Source organism: Zeus faber (assembly GCF_960531495.2).
Source record: "Zeus faber genome assembly, chromosome: 6".
Classification (NCBI taxonomy): Eukaryota; Metazoa; Chordata; class Actinopteri; order Zeiformes; family Zeidae; genus Zeus; species Zeus faber.
Window position 1 is genome coordinate 21,932,762 of NC_137201.1, and position 12,008 is coordinate 21,944,769.

At 41.9% G+C, this 12,008-nt stretch overlaps 1 protein-coding gene across 1 annotated transcript; it reads left to right on the top strand.

Moving 5' to 3' along the window:
* Positions 1-2,546: 2,546 nt before the first annotated feature.
* Positions 2,547-5,540, top strand: LOC307231410 (troponin I, slow skeletal muscle-like). The gene is made up of 7 exons (XM_080002104.1): positions 2,547-2,729; positions 3,694-3,725; positions 3,962-4,003; positions 4,110-4,241; positions 4,502-4,591; positions 4,678-4,851; positions 4,949-5,540. The coding sequence occupies exons 5-7, from the start codon at positions 4,517-4,519 to the stop codon at positions 5,033-5,035; spliced, it is 336 nt and encodes a 111-aa protein (XP_079858230.1). The 5' UTR covers positions 2,547-2,729; positions 3,694-3,725; positions 3,962-4,003; positions 4,110-4,241; positions 4,502-4,516; the 3' UTR covers positions 5,036-5,540.
* The last annotated feature ends 6,468 nt before the right edge of the window (positions 5,541-12,008 follow it).

Sequence of the window (12,008 nt, forward strand, 5' to 3'; positions counted from 1 at the left end):
CCCCTCGAGCCGCCGGGGTGAGCGACATCCCGCACGCAGGGTGGGGCGGACATAATGGCCCACGGATAATAAAAAAAACCTAAAAAAAACAAAGCAGCGACCGCTGAAATGAAGCACAAGACCGTGGGATTCTGAAATGCGTGCACTGGCTTACAGGGTTCGTTTGACCCTTTGACCTTGTCTTTTTGGCCAAGTGCAACTTTCACATATTGGCAGCGTGTCAGCCAGCAGCACGGCGGACAGCTGTAGTGTTTTAACATCTCTGCTGTATTAAATATTTTTATCCAACAATTAAGCAAACAAGCCATTAGCTAAGGCCAAACCTGTGAAAAGGGATGAAAGAGTCAAGGTGGACGGATGGAACCCTCTGAATGGCTGCGCAGCTTTTTGGCCCCTCGTGGTTGCCAAACTCTGCCGCGTGGCCTCCACCAAGGCCACAGCTGCCATCTGGGATGGAAAAAGCCCGGGAGCCATGCGGTGGAGGAATAGCACCAATGCAATGAGAATATAAGAATAGCAAGCATTATGGGGTTTTGAATCGATGGTGAATTACGCTCACGATGCCACCAGGATAATTCACTAAAATACCATGTTGCCTTTTAAACTAATGAATGAATTGTGCTTCTACACAAATTTTTCCAATATGTAAAACATGGAAAAATTACTTTATTTAACTAATGAAAGTACTTGTCTTTGTATCTTGTATGTCTTTATATATCTGACAAATTCTGTTAGTTCTGTATTTCTTTTGACCATTTGTATATATTTGACAATTTAATTCAAATTGAAATTGTATTTTTTTGCTCCTTTTTTATTCAATTTTATTGTTATTCGTATTCTCCATTTTAAAGGATTTTTAAGCTTATCATTTTTGTAAATGTAAATGTAGCTGGTAAACAGATTGTGATTGTGATCTTCTGGCCGGGCCGGCTCACCGCAGCCACGGCTGTTCTGCCTGCGTAGTGAGCCAAGCTGAGTGTGTGTGGAAAGGTTATCTCAAGTTGACTGATATCTTGTGTCTTTCTGCTGCGCGGTCTTTTGTTGACCAAGACCGGGGAGTGGAAATAATTTTCCAGAGACATAATTCTGACGCATTGAACATAGCTCGCAGTAAACAACATGGGAGTCACAGTCCTCACTCAAACAAGTTACAATCATTGGTAAAATATCATATAAGTAATGTATTTGTTCAATTATTTATTCAATTACTCAATAAAATGTTTAATTATTAGATACCTACTACCTACTTACTGTACCTACCTAACCTACCTGCCAATCTACCTACCTCCTATACCTACCTAACCTACCGGCGTATCTACTTAGCTACTCTACCCACCTAACTTACCCACCTATATACTGTAGCTACCTAATGTACCTACTAACCTACCTACCTACCTACCTACCTACCAACCAATTGTAACTACCTACCTTTGCCCTTACCGGCTGTACCTACCTACCTACTGTACCTACCTACCTATTTCCCTACCGGCTGTACCTATCTACCTACCTCCTATCTACCTACCTACTGTACCGACCTACCCACATACCTACCTACCTACCTACCTACCTACCTACCTACCTACCTACCTTTCCCACTACCGGCTGTACCTACCCACCTACCTACCCACCTACCTACCTACCTACCTACCTACCTACCTACCTTTCCCACTACCGGCTGCACCTACCTACTGTACCTACCTACCTGCCAACTGTATCTACCTACCTATTCCCCTACCGGCTGTACCTATCTACCTACCTACTGTACCTACCTATCTATTGTACCTACCTACCTTTCCCACTACCGCCTGTACCTACCTACAGTACCTACCTACCTACCAACCTACATACTGTACCAACCCACCTACCTACCTTACCTATCTACCTTCCTACTGTACTCACCTTACTACTGTACCTACCCACCTACCTACTTTACCTACCTACCTAATCTACCTACCTAATCTACCTACTACAAATGTGTAACATCACCCTCTCACAGATGTTGGTGCTCTCTCCATCTACAATATATTGTATTTATGGTGATATAATTTCCTTCTGTCATGGGGAAAAATAGATGAAAATAGCTGCTCTAGTACAGCTCTCTCCTATCCATGGTTTGAATAATGATGAGGATATTATTATAAAAATGATTAAATCTCAGAACTCCAGTCTTAATTCATGTTTCAAATCATAGATTTGACCATGCAAACTGAATTTAAGAAATTCATAAAAATAACATTGCAGCTTGGTTTACTTGGTTGATATGTCCAGATCTAAATGTCCAGGCATATCAACCAAAGTCTTATGAACAACTGGCTTTTTGTCTTTTACGATGACGTCGTTTGATACAATCGAAATAAAATGGAAAAGTGGTAAGCTCACTTCACAACTTCTGACGAGTCAAAGGTCATATGCCATATCCCGGAGAATTTATGACCTTATTTAAAAACTGGAAATAGACTGCAACAAATAACTGGGTTGCCACATCCAGCATCCTGTGTTCCCATCTAGGGTCGAGCGATGGGGTGTCTAGTGGGAGACTTGATGCTGGGATGCCATTCACCAGGACATTGATGCTGCCACACACTAGTCACCAGGACAGAGGTGTCTATTTTAGTAAGCCACTCACAGCAGGCCACTGGACCCTTAACATTTGACTCAGGTTTTGCTGTTCTCCAGTGAAGCTCGAGGAGCTACCAAACACACCAGCTTTGCTTCAGAGGATTACAGAGGTATGGATATCTATTACCGTTTCTCTCAGACTCGCTCCTCTTCGGGTACCGGTGTCAACCCAGAATGACTAATCGTTTTTATTCACGACTAGATGGTGTGATACTTGAGATGCCAGCAGCTGTAAATGCGCATTAGAGTATCGTTGACAGATTTTACAACGATTTCAACTGAACTCAGGAAGGGCCGTGTAACAATAGAGCCTACTTAAAATCATTTTAAGCAGGCTGTATTGTTTGATTTTAAGATGGATTACAGGAAGTCCATTCAATCAATTAATTCAATCAATTCAATTCAACCCATTTTAAAATCAAATTATATTTACTTTTTGAAAAACAATGAATGATAGTTACATCTTTTTATATCTTTTTCCAGGTGAAAAACAGCCACATGCTGAGATTTAATGAACAATGAGAATTATTTCATCAATTAAACAATGAGGTTTTGCAAGGAATGAATTTCAAAGCATATTATAAAGGCATTTGTAAATATACATCACGCAGATTCTTATTCTTATTCAATACCACAGAAAATCATCAGTTGTGCAAAGCAAAGCAAAACTTTATTCATACTACATTTAATTTATCATGGTAAATACAATGTTCTGTACGGAAAAGAAAATAATACACTCAAAGCATATGTATGTGTACATAGATATATAAATACATGCACAAAAACAATTGCATGCAGCACATGCATAGTACATGTGTGGTATTGCTCATTTAAAATAACTACCTTTGGAATGTTGCCAGACCCTCGTAGGAATTGTAGGTTGTTTATTTATATCAATGAAAGCGATATGGCTTGTATATATACAATATATATATATATATATATATATATATATATATATATATATATATATATATAGTATTTTGCATTTATATTGTGAAATAAGTGAAAAAAGTAGTTTGCTTTTTAATTCCACTGCAGTGTTTTGAAAAATGTTTTTCTCTTTACTTTTAGTAAAAGGACAGTGAAACATGTCTGAGGCGTAAGTTTGGGAAAACATTTCCGTTATTCTCTCCTACAGTTACGTACTGTTAATATGACATCTAACTTGTTTCCCTTTTTGTTTTTTTCCTGTTGCTGAACATTCATCACAGGCCGGTAAGTTTTTTTTATGGTTCAAGCATGGTCCCTATTCAGTATCCATGTCAAATACAAAGTTTAGTTCTTAATTGTGTCACTTCGTGTTGATATTAAGTTCTTCCAATGTTGCTTTTACGTGCAGAGGAAGTCAAAGCTCTCTGCGTCCCGCAGATTGGCTCTGAAGGTATTCACGTCGTTTTCACCACTTCTTATAAAATGTTATCCAAAGTGCACAAATCAAGTTGTGCCACATTGATGTAACATTGACCATAAACTCTTTAACACTCCAGACCAAGCTGCTGAAGAGGGCCACGGTGCTGCTGGAGAACGAGAAGGAGGAGAAGAAGCAGGAGAGGGAGTCCGTCCTCCGCGAGAGGGTCCCTCCGCTCCAGCTGTCTGGCCTTTCCCTGCAGGACATCCAGGCATGTGCGGGTCACAGGGTCCAATCAGCCCAAGGTCACGCCACAATTTGTGTTAAATGCTCGGAATGCGAGATCCCCTGCGACGCGTAGGGTTCCAGTTCTGCCGCGGCTCAGCCCTGCCACTGGTCCTGCGAATGAATTAGTGATTTATTCATCGTTGGTCCGTTACATCTCATCAAATCTGTGCCGTCCAATGCGGAGTGAATGGTGCGAAAGTGCCCTTTTACATTGTTTCCCCCTCAACTCTCCCCCTGCTCCAGGCTCTGTGCAGGGAGATGCACCATAAGATCGACGTGATAGATGAAGAGCGCTACGATATCGAGTCCAAAGTGACCAAAAACGACAAGGAGGTAGGAGCCGATTCCCGTTCACTGGACTGTAAATGCCCCAGCAAAACCAGCGAACTGATCAATCATTAAATGAATCAATCGATTAGGTGGAGAATTTGTCTCAGAAGATCTATGAGCTGAAGGGCAAGATGAAGCGGCCCGCTCTGAAGAGGGTGAAGGTGTCCGCCGACGCCATGCTGGGCGCCCTGTTCGGCGCCAAGGTGAAGGAGTCGGTGGACTTCAAGGCCAACCTGAAGACCGTGAAGAAGGAGGACGAGAAGGTGCGGAGTGGGATGCTCGGCTGGCGTCACGGGTATTAATTCAAACTCTATTGTGATTGGATATTTCTATAAAAAAGTGCTCTGTTCTTGTGCGCAGAAAGAGGAGGTGACCGACTGGCGTAAGAACGTGGAGGCCATGTCTGGCATGGAGGGGAGGAAGAAGCTGTTTGACGCTGGACAGTAGAAATGTATTGATGGATATACCAAATACTTTATTCGATATATATATATATATATACATGTTGTTCACCCTTTGCAAGGATATGACGATAAACAACAGATATGCCTGTATTCTTGGTTTATCTTTTTATTAAAGCAAAGGACTTATCATTTCAACCACACAGTAAAGATTCCCATAAATACAGCCTCCAATTCTAAAACCGTCAACAAACGCATTTACTCTTACAAAATATATATTTCACTAATGATTTCACTAAAGGTGATTGCTGTACACTGTATTTATGGAAATACTATAATTTAAAGTTGCAGTGAGGGTCGAGTTGTGTCGTTGTGGCCGCCTATGAGAGATTTTGACACTGAAAGGAGTCGATATCCATGTGTTTTGAAATAATCCCTGTGTATATTTAACTATGTATGTGATATGAGGTATGTCGCAGGGGTCTTTCTGTTCTGGAGATGGCAAAAATGTGCCTCAATGAAAAATTAAAGACATCTGGTCAACAAAAGAAGGGACTATGCACATTATTTATTTATTTATTTTACTTTATTTTATTTTATTTTCTTTTTGGTTAGTTCACTTTTTTATTTATTTTCTGGACAGGAATGCTGCGCTGCCTTTAGCCAGATGACCTTTTGCAAATGATTGCTTTATGCCTTGTCAGTTGTCGAGCAGCGGCAGTTGAGAACAAAGTCATAAAAGTGTGAGTAAATCTCAGGGATGACATAACATTAACATTAACAACTGTGGTCTTTTCGAAAATATCCTGGGGGTCAGAGGTCCAGGGGCTCCCAGTGTGCACTGCCTCCCATTCTGTCACTGAACTGGTTGCAAGGTTCAAAAACACACTTTGACCAGACGTCTAAACTGCACGAGATCCCAGGTCCCCAACCTGGGGTGCCCAACCCCCAAAGGAGCTCGCCAGAGATCGCAGAAGGGGTCACGAGTCTGTGGACCTCTTGAGGCGTATGCTTCCTAATGGTCAAATACTGGTTCATAAGTCTACATGAGGGAGCAAATAAAACCCGAAAAACCTTTCTCTCTCCACCATGAAAATACAAACAATTTAGAGAGAAACGGCCGCTAATAAATCCATGAGAGAACGAGTGTACAGTGTCTTGAAAATAGGGGGGGGGGGGGGGGTTGATATAGGGGGTGTCTGAGGAAACAAGTTTGGGAATTTTATGATAGTCCCTACTGGTCCTGTGTAGATAAAGTGGTAAAGTAAAATAAAGCTTGAAAAAAGGAAAGTTGAGGGAAAACAGTTTAGTAAGGTCAACCTTCCTGTAAGTTCTCCGATCATCAACATGTGGCTCTTCAGAATTCTGTCACATAGCATTTCACTAATGACTTCTACTTCAAGCTTTTAAGGCAATGCAAACTAGTCAGGAGTGATATCTTATGCCTATTAATTCTCTGCTATAGTCCTGGCCGTATTACAAGAGATAAAGTCTAAAAACTAAATCTAGATCCGCCACAGTCCTTCCTCCTGGCTGGTGTTCCCACCGTCTCCCTCACAGCTCTATTTAAGTTGTTATTCTCTCTTCCCCGTGTTAGTTTATATATTACAATGAATCAGTCGGGACATTACGATTACGTTGTCATCCCAATAAAGAAGAGACATAATCATATAAGTGATTCAATATTTGGATGATGGTTCTATAGGTTAAGGGTTCAAGGTCTTTCACTGTCATTAAGCATGGAAGAGGATATCAGTGGCTATGAAATACTTGTGCATAGAGCCAGCCACAACATTGTAATTAAAACAAAACAAAGAAGTAATAATAATTGGAAAAAATAATAGAGTTCATAAGAAGCATGCAAAGAATATATCAATCTATTAAAGATGGACATGATTTTATCCCTGAAAAACCCATCAAGTTATGCTCCTATTGATGGAATTTACAGAATAGAACGATTTAGAGGAGTTGATCAACTCCTATATTTCGGGAGTTATTCTAAATCCCTCTTAGAAATGTTTCATTTCTGTTTTGTGGGACTGATCGGTGCAAAGAAATTGTCCAGTGGAAATGCAAAACCACAGGTTTGGTCTCCCCAATAATCCCCTGATTCAGCACTACATTGTTCAGTTTCAATGGCACACGCTGTGTTTAACCAACAAAAAACGAACCTCCGTTTAAACTAGTTTTTACTGGCTCTGGGACGGAGAGCTGCGAGGGTCTCCGCCAGAGCTGATCTCGGCCCTCGTAAACACCGCAGCCTCTAACAGGTGTCACACCCACACACGAGGCGTTCCCAAACTCTGTGTCCATAAATGCCGTTTAACCGCTTGTATCTGGTGGGGATGCAATGTGCACCAGTAAATGTCAGTGTGGGATGAAGAGCGTCCCCGGTGTCTATTTCAGTGAGCCGTACGCACAGGCCAGGGAAACTATAAATCTGATTGATATTTCCATATCCTCTCCCAGCAAGTCAACACAGCCTCACACAGAGCTTTCCTCAGCTTCAAGGTACGTCTCAATCAGCCCATGCGGAAGTTTATTTTAGACATTTCACTGATCATAGGAGGTTTGACACTGTGGGTAATTAGCTGTGTTGATAGTCTTGTAAATAAAGTCAGTTGTCAGTAGTAGTTATCAGTTTAAAGTACCAGTGGTGCACAATCTGTTCACATACTGCCTTTTATATGCTTAGTTATGTTTACCTGGAATAATATTCTGCTGAAAACTCATTTCAACAGTATCGTCAATAAGCATGCTTGCAGATTAGTTAGGAAACAGACTATTCACCTTTTTTGTCGCCTATGTGAATATTTATCAGCTGTACCGAGAGAGTGACTGACGAAGCCAAAACTGCATTGGGTTAAATGCATATATATTTAACTTAATATTAAATGCATGTTTAAAATGTATGTGTGATTGCAGAGGACAAACTGGACCTAACTGTAGTGCTTTTTGATTGTTTATATTCAAAATGGTTGGTTTAAATGTTAATAAATCCTTATAGGCACACATTATAAAAATTATACTACTACTACTACTACTACTACTACTAATAATAATAATAATAATAATAGTAATTATAATAATAATAATAATAATAATAATAATAATAATAAGAAGAAGAAGAAGAAGAAGAAGAAGAAATATAGCTGCAGGCAGCAATACACTGGGTCCATTATCGTCATCAATTACAAATTTTAGAGTTCCCATGGAATGTAACATCAGTTTATGCTGTTGCTCCTTTTACATCAGCATTACGTCTAAAACGAGTTACTTTTTCCGAGTTTCCTATGAATGCAGCATCGACTCACGTAATGAGGCGGCGACACGTGTTTTATAAGTCCTGGTGACACACAGAATTACTAATACAAGGATACACTTGTTGTTGAGTCCTGCCTCACGGTGTCTGTGGAAGGAAATCACTCCGTGTGGAAGTTCCAAACAACAAGGTTCCATTCAAACGGATTAAACACTGCGGCCATTTCTCAATACCAAGTACGCTAAGTCCGGACTTGCGGACTTGGTAATCCAGACTCGGGAGCACAGACTCGGGTGTACCGACTCCCGGGGACGGGAGGACGCAGGGCTGTCATTCTGCGAAATGCATTCTGGGATACTTGGCTGTCCCAAGTCCACACAAGTCACCCCCGATGCATCCTCGATAAAATGGGCAGAGCAAGTCCACATCCGGGCATTTGGACTGGACTTGGCTTGATGCGTACTTTGAATTGGAACAGTACTTGGGCTGCGACTGATGATGTTTCCCAAGTCCACAAGAACACAAGTACAGACAAGAACGCACATTGAGAAAGGGCCTGCATGTCCCTAAGAGGCATTTCATCAGCTTTTTACATTTTTGGGACTAAAATAAAACGGAAACAATTCAGACCCTCTGGAGCCGCAAGTGAACTCCATGTTTGAGGACACAAAGGACACAGAATATGTTTTGGACTGTTTTGGACTCCTTCTGTTTGTGTGTTACGACTGGCTAGAATGCCGGAAAATCAGGAGTAATAAGAGGAATTGGATGATGATCTTACTCCACAAACTCATCTCGCTCCACCACGCGACCAAAATTTTAGAAACTCTGCGTATTGGCGATGCACGAATGTTTGGCCCCTTCCGGTCAAACTGACTTCTGAGAGAAAAAGCTTGGACTTGTACACCTTCGGGTGACGATGTCACAAAGCGGCCCGCCCCTCAAACCAATCAAATCGCGGCAACGTTCTCCTACCTCAAAAAAATTACAACAAATTACAACAGCTTTTCACTTATTTCTGCTCCAAATGTACATCAATATTGGTCAAACTCAAACTACAAGACAACTGAAATGCCCTGGTTCTAACGAGAGCTCAACCATGTCTGTGCGTACAGCGGTTGTCGTGTTCCAGAAACGTTTAGCCCCGAAAAAAAGCCAAGATTACAAATTAAACAAAGTAATAATTGATATTCACATCAGATACTCAATTTATTGTGACATTACATCATTATGCAATAACAAAGCTACTGATATTGAAGTCAAAGGGAAGAATGGTGAGATGCAATTGTAATATTTTGCACATGCATACACTGTATATATATTTTTCCCTTTTAAATTAGAGACTTGGCCTCCACCACCTTCTCATGACCGGGTCAGGCAGTAAATCTCTGCGTGGAACAAGTCCTGAGGGATGCTCCGAGTGACTGGAATACTGACAGTGCTCATCACACAGGTCCAGAGCAGCAGCACCGGGGTGTGAAGGAGCAGAACTGATGCGAATATAACATTCAATAAATTGTGTGATCTCTGTACTCTCTGGACTGACGATTACCCTTTTGCTTTCCAGATTATTGCGGATAAATTTGAAGGAAAATGGCTGATGAGTAAGTATGGCGCAGCCATTTCATATTACACGATAGACATTACACGGATTAGTGGCTGCAGGAGGGGTTACTGCATGAATACCATCGTAATTCCATCATTTCAGTTTTTATAACATATTTATTGTATATTTTGATAATTCTGTCTTATTCAAATTTTTCAACTGTGCTCTAAAGGAGAGATGAAATAGAATAAAATAAAACAGTCTGTGGGCTACAGTACTTATTATCTCAAGTGTGCTCAGCTGCAGACCTCTCTCCTGAGGCCCCCATTGGCTCACAGAGCCAAGGGGCTGCAGGACAGAAGCGTGCAGCTGGACCCTTCTCCATTATCTTAACCCATAGTTTATTTGGTTTATTTGGGGGTTTTTTTTCACCCCAGGCTACTGCCAGTGGCTCCTCGGGGGCCACAAGGAAAGGAGAGATGAGACAGATGAGAAGGTGATGCAGGGAAACTGCTACGTCCCCCAATCTGGGATGACGGCGGGTTGATGACGCCAACCGCTGTCCGATGACGTCATCGGAGGCCGGGGTCAGGGGGAGCTACAGGTTGGCCACTCCGCTATGAACCCCCGTTATCTCCCACATTGAGGCTTTATTCTTGTCTCTCATTCTCACCTCCCGGAGATGGAGAACAGTTTGATGATGCACTCAGCAAGGTGCTGAACATGACAGGGAGGTAGGCAAATTAGAAAGAGAGAAGACATTAAGATTGCGTGAAACTGCATAAATTCACCAGTCCATGAAAAACCAATGACACTATTTTAACTATTTATGGCTTGAGTCAGACCACATAGTTAAGTGATCAGACAATGCCTCCTAGTGGCTTCACGGGGAATGACATGTATTTATATCGAGATTAAACTGTCTTGAATTTTTTTAATCTGGCATGATCTTGGATAAATTATAGACCTATGTGAGATCACGCCGCCCTGTCAGCCTCCTACCTGAGGCTGCCATTTTCTTAGACAAGTATTTATTCAGTGTACAGAGAGTACAGGTTATCACCATGGTCCCCTGGCTGCCCACTGCTCCTAAACATCGAGAATGAGTAAAATACAGAGGGGAAATGTCCCGCCACAGGGCAGGGGTCAATAAAGTGGTTCGTCTTCCCCTTCTCCCTCTGAGGATTGCAGAGTAAATAGAAGAATCCAACGCGAGGACAGCGGTGATGCTAAGTGTTCCCCTGGCTCCAAGCACAAGGGGTCACGGCATGTTGGGTTCAAGGCCAACATTCAGACAGTTCGGAGGAGGAGGAGGAGGAGGAGGAGGAGGTACGTCCGCTATTAGGTGATGAGCTGGAAGCCCGGCTGGAAATCAGGGCAGTTTTATTTTATTAGCATTTTTTGGCTGACAGAGCGGCTTTTTTGTTTCCAGCAGGAGGAGGAGGTGACGGAGGCCACGCAGAGGCCAACACCGAAGCTACTTGATGCATCTGGAAATGGGGAGAAAGTAACAGTTAATGCAACGCACGTCTCACAGTATTTTACTACATTGACATTCCTGCAATAAGTCTAGAATATATCATCGCGAGAAACTGGAGATTCTCCTGGAAAATCTCTTTTATTCAACCAAAGTGTTTTGGTTTGGAAATAAAGTCAAAGCTCATCACTCTTGAAGCGAGTGATCAGAGTCATCAAGTGTTATTTTGATGTAATGGCCAAATAATTGTATTCTCACACTCACTTTTGTGGTTGTGTTTTTGGTGCCATGCCATTGTTCTGTCGGCCCATTTTTACGAAACCTAAATAGTCGGAAAAATGTCACCCTATTGCCTAATAATCTCTCACAGAGGACAATGGGTTGTAGACATCAATTTATTGTAGAGAGGAGGCTAGGTGGAATTAGCCAGGAGCAGATCGAACATGTCATGAAAGGGCTCCTATCCTGAGCGTGTGTGAGGATGGGGGTTTTTAACCTGTTGTTCGTCAGTCAAACCACCGAGCAACAGGTATGCAGCCACCCTGACCCAATCACCAAGATCCAGGTCAGGGGTGGCGTCTCAAACCATTCCATCCCCACATCTCTAACCCAACATTTTTCAACATTTTATTGGGGTTTTCGGAACAATGGGCCGTCGTAACAATGGGCATTCCCCGTTTATTTATTATTCCTTTTTTGGCCTGAAGTGGAATCACAGGCGGTTGCATGGTTGA